Raw genomic sequence first — 4,341 nt, 5'->3', positions numbered from 1 at the left:
GTGCGTGCGTGCGTGCGTGCGTGCGTGCGTACGTGCGTGCGTGCGTGCGTGTAGATGTGTGTGTGTGCTTGCGTGCTCTGTCAGGGCCTGTGTCCTAAACTAAGTGTGTATGGGTGCTTATTAGTTGCTGTGGGGTGTTTGGTTGTTTGCTCCCCACTTTTTCTTCCCTTCAGCTGTCATTTTCTTTCTCTTCTCACCCAGCTGAAGCACATGATAGTGATGACAGGATACCCAGACTTCCTGCTCGAACCTGAGCTCATTGATCAAGAATATGAAGTGAGTCATCATCATCTTTTTCACTCTGCAGCATGCGGTCATCCTTACCACACTTATGCTAATCCAGTTGCCCAGCAGCCTGCTCTACCTCACTCTGTCTTTGTCTTTACAGTTGTTTTTCTATGACACATTACTATGGTATAATTTAGCATAGTAAAGTGCATGATTATTTTTTTATTTAACATGCAAAATTTCGGATATTTACTAAATAACAACATAATTTTTAGTTTCAAACAAGTTTTTGACAGAATTCTAAAATATTAACCCTAAGTCTGATAAATTTGTTAAGCACTTTGTTAAGCATTATTTTTTATACCAGACTGTAATTATGGATTGTATTGTTGTTTATTTAGATACTTTAACACGGGAGTCTATGGGGACTCGTTCCGTTGAACTGTCCTTTTAGAGAAACTGCAGTTTTTGGCTTCAGTGTTGGCTTCATTTTTCAGCCCCAGAGTTTTTGAGTTCCTCATCACTTCACTTGTGTGAAAGACTTTGTCCACACTATTGTGTGTTCACTTAAAGTAACATAGCTAATGCAAAAAAAAAAAAAAAAAATTAAGCTTTTGAAGAATTCCTTCCTTAAGTAATGTGTTACAATTTAGGATGTCATCAGCAGATAGTGAGCTTAGCATAGGCAACAGCAAGGGGAATAGGAAACAGCTAGCCTGCTTAATCCAAAGGTAACCAAACTGATTGTCTCCTTTAAAGCTCATTAGTATGGTTTATCTTTGTTTTTGTATAGACTAAAACACCAAAATATATGTCAACAATTTCATCCATTATTAAAGTAAGTGAAAGTTCTGTTCCTCAGTCTGCTACCATCATTTTCAGCAGATGTGCATTTTTGTCACAAACTCACAGAAGCTCATCTAGCCCTGTGAGACTCAACAAGCAAAAAAAGCAAGCATGAGCAATGGTGTGTTTATTGCCCGTGTAAAGGATGGAGATGTTACAAAGCAAGATACATTACATCTTTTTGCCAAGCGAACAGAATCAGTCTGTGTAGAATAAACTACTGCAAGTGCATTTTAATGTCAGGACTGAGGCGCCACTGCAGGAGGAGCAGTACTGCCATGTACTGGAACAAAAATAAGATCCTCCTAGTCAACGCAGATACCACTATTTATTCATTTTATTTGCCACTATTCGTACAACTTAATTACCCCACAGCATGGCAGACTTTCACAAACAATATAGAAATATTTTACAAATGAAGTTCGGCGCAAAGACTGGACTCAGGAAGGAAGAGCACATCTGAAGCTTTAATTAGCAAGTTGCAGTTGAAATGTTTAATCTTTAGAAAACAGCCATTTCCTGGCATCTGGGACATAAAATGGGACTGTGTAATTTTTACGTTTTTGTTGTTGTTTTTTGCCAAATTCAATAATGTAAAACATTTTTATTGACTGAGGTGTTATAGTGTTCGTAGAAAAGCTTGACCTGTTGCATAAAGCTATAGACAGGTGACAAAGGACACGAAGGAAACTGGCCCACAAAATGCTGCCATGTTGGTTCTTTAGAGCTAGAATTGACCATATTTGTGTGCGTATGTGTATGCAAGCTACAACCATAAACTGAATCACAAAAACAAATAAACAAATAGAATTTTATTCACCACAGTGAAAGTACTAATTAATCCCATTAAAATGTTACTAAAGTCTTCAACAGCTTAAAGTGGAGAGGTTTGGGTTTGCAACTTAATAGTTAAATTTGCATGGGACACTTCCTACATAATAATAATAATAACAATAATAATAAAAATAAATAAATAAATAATACATCTTATTCATAGGCACATTTCGGGACACTCAACGACACTTTATAAGTAATGAAATACCAAAATACCAAAAACCAAATGACAGCTAGAAAACACCTTAGAAATAAAAGTTGATACATCTCAGAATTGAATAGTCAATAATTCATTAAAAAATAGAATACGCAAACTTAAAATGATGTGTTTTAGGAGTGGCTTTAAAGTTAAGGAGAGAATCAATATTGCAAATGTGAGTTCCAAAGACGAGAGGCCACTCGGCTGAAATCTGTTTGTCCCATGGAAGTCAGAAGGAGTCAGGTGGCATAATGAGAGGTTATATAACAGAGGGGGAGGATATCAGAAAACATAACATGAATAGGTCAGATCAGCGAGATACAGAAGTGCAAGATTATGGAAAAACGTGAAGGTAAGGCATGGAATCGCAGCATTAATTTCGGTATTTTATAGGTGAAGCTGTTGGAGGACAGAGGTAATAATGGTCTGTGGAATTGGTTCTGGTAATGACAAAAGCAGCTGAACCAATGTTCATCCTGTTAAAGTATATGTAGAAGTTTGTGTGGCAAACTAGAGAGGATACAATTACAGTAATCAATACAAGATGTAACCAGCACATATACAAAAATAGCAGTACTGTTAGCTATAAGGGATGATACTTGATTAATATTATGCATGTGCTATTGAAAACAACACCTAAACTCTTAACCGATTGAAGAATTTGAACATTTTATTGTCAGTGCTCAACCAGTCCTTCTCTGGATGCACAGCATCTGGACATTTATATGATTTTCAGATCTGTCTCATACTTTTTTGAGCTGCTAACTCACAAATTTCCCCCTTCTAACAGTACGTTTTGATTGCCACTGGTGAACAGCTGCACAGTCATGACTGTGTTCGATAGACCCTGTATTTCATCATAGAAGTACAAGTGATCAGTGGCCATTTTCTCTAAAGAGACGAGATTTCAGCTTTCTTCTTCAGCTATTTGTCTAAAAAGGGCTTAATAGACTAGTGGTTTACACATTCACCTAACACTGCCTGATTCAACCGTGGGAAGAGACACAAATTCTTTAGGGTTTGCATCAGAAAGGGCACCTGGCATTATAGTCAAACCTGTAGCACTGCCCACTGTGGAAACCCAAAAGTAGCTTTTGTGTCTTATGTCACAAATGGTAAAAGATGGAAGAATCTGATGGGCATGTTTCCAAAAATGTGATTTTATTATTGATTCATAATGTAATGAAAGTGTTCTCATTCTGACTCATTTCATATGTTTGCTGTGCAGTTCGACGTGGACGAGAAGGCCTACTTCAAGAACATCCTCAACAGCATCAAGTTCAACATCAAGCTGTCTGTCAGGAAAATTCACGAAAAAGTGGACAAAACAGCGTGAGTGTCACAATTTCACTAGCACAGACACTGAGCTGCACCGGTTCACTGACAAGCACTGCGAGCAATTAAACAAGGCTCTCAGTGGATGCTGCAGTTCACCGACCGAGAGTGTGTTTCCGACATGGCAGACATCCTGTACATGTGTCCCCATGAATCCCTTTCTAGTTGGACACATTTGTTGACGTGCCTGTAAATTAAAGCAACAGATACCAGTCGACGCACACAGCTGCAGAAAATCCATTTGATTTACTTATCTGCAGCAGCCAGGCAGGAGAAAAGTGCTGTGGGACATGCAACTCATTTTTCTAAAATACAGCCCCGTATGCCTGAATTGAATGCCTCTCTGCTATGACAACACATTACAGTCACATTAGTATTCCAAGGTGCTCAAAACAACTGTATCATTAGCCAACACTCAACGCCCTGAAGAGTTAAATCACACACTCCCTCCTCGCCTTATCATCCAAAAAGTGAACCTTTCATCACTCACTCGGTCTTGTCGCAGTGAAATAAAAAAGGAAGAAAGAAAGAAATACTACTTATTTTCATTGTGTTTGTCTCCCCTCAATCTCTGTGCAGTCCACACGCAGCCATCATTCTCTCACTCCTAGAACAAGGGCATCTCACACTTTGAGCGTTAGTCATTTGTGGGATTTCGTGACAATCGATTGGACTGGCTTTAAGTGGATTACCATAAAGGAACTGTCCGTGTTTTCATATGCAGAAAGGAGCTTTAGCCGTGGGACCCCACACACTGAATACTTCTCACCAGGGGGTTTAGAGAGAGACACACACACACAGAGGTGTTTTTGGATTCTGTTCCAGATCTGGGTGTGTTTTCAGTGGTGATTTCAGTGTGTGTGTGTGTGTGTGTGTGTGTGTGTGTGTGTGTGTGTGTG

At 39.0% G+C, this 4,341-nt stretch overlaps 1 protein-coding gene across 1 annotated transcript in view; it reads left to right on the top strand.

The window, feature by feature from the left end:
* The window catches only part of ecel1 (endothelin converting enzyme-like 1), a 50,454-nt gene that overhangs the window by 28,881 nt on the left and 17,232 nt on the right, over positions 1-4,341 (top strand). The window contains exons 9-10 of the mRNA XM_013912188.1: positions 202-276; positions 3,336-3,439. Of these exons, the coding sequence (XP_013767642.1) occupies positions 202-276; positions 3,336-3,439 (179 nt within the window). The remainder of the gene's footprint in view (positions 1-201; positions 277-3,335; positions 3,440-4,341) is intronic.

The sequence above is a fragment of the Pundamilia nyererei genome, unplaced genomic scaffold, assembly GCF_000239375.1.
Source record: "Pundamilia nyererei isolate P.nyererei 1_Seehausen unplaced genomic scaffold, PunNye1.0 scaffold00083, whole genome shotgun sequence".
In the NCBI taxonomy this organism is placed as follows: domain Eukaryota; kingdom Metazoa; phylum Chordata; class Actinopteri; order Cichliformes; family Cichlidae; genus Pundamilia; species Pundamilia nyererei.
Note: the sequence above shows the minus strand (reverse complement) of the source record. Positions and strands in the feature narration are given on the sequence as shown.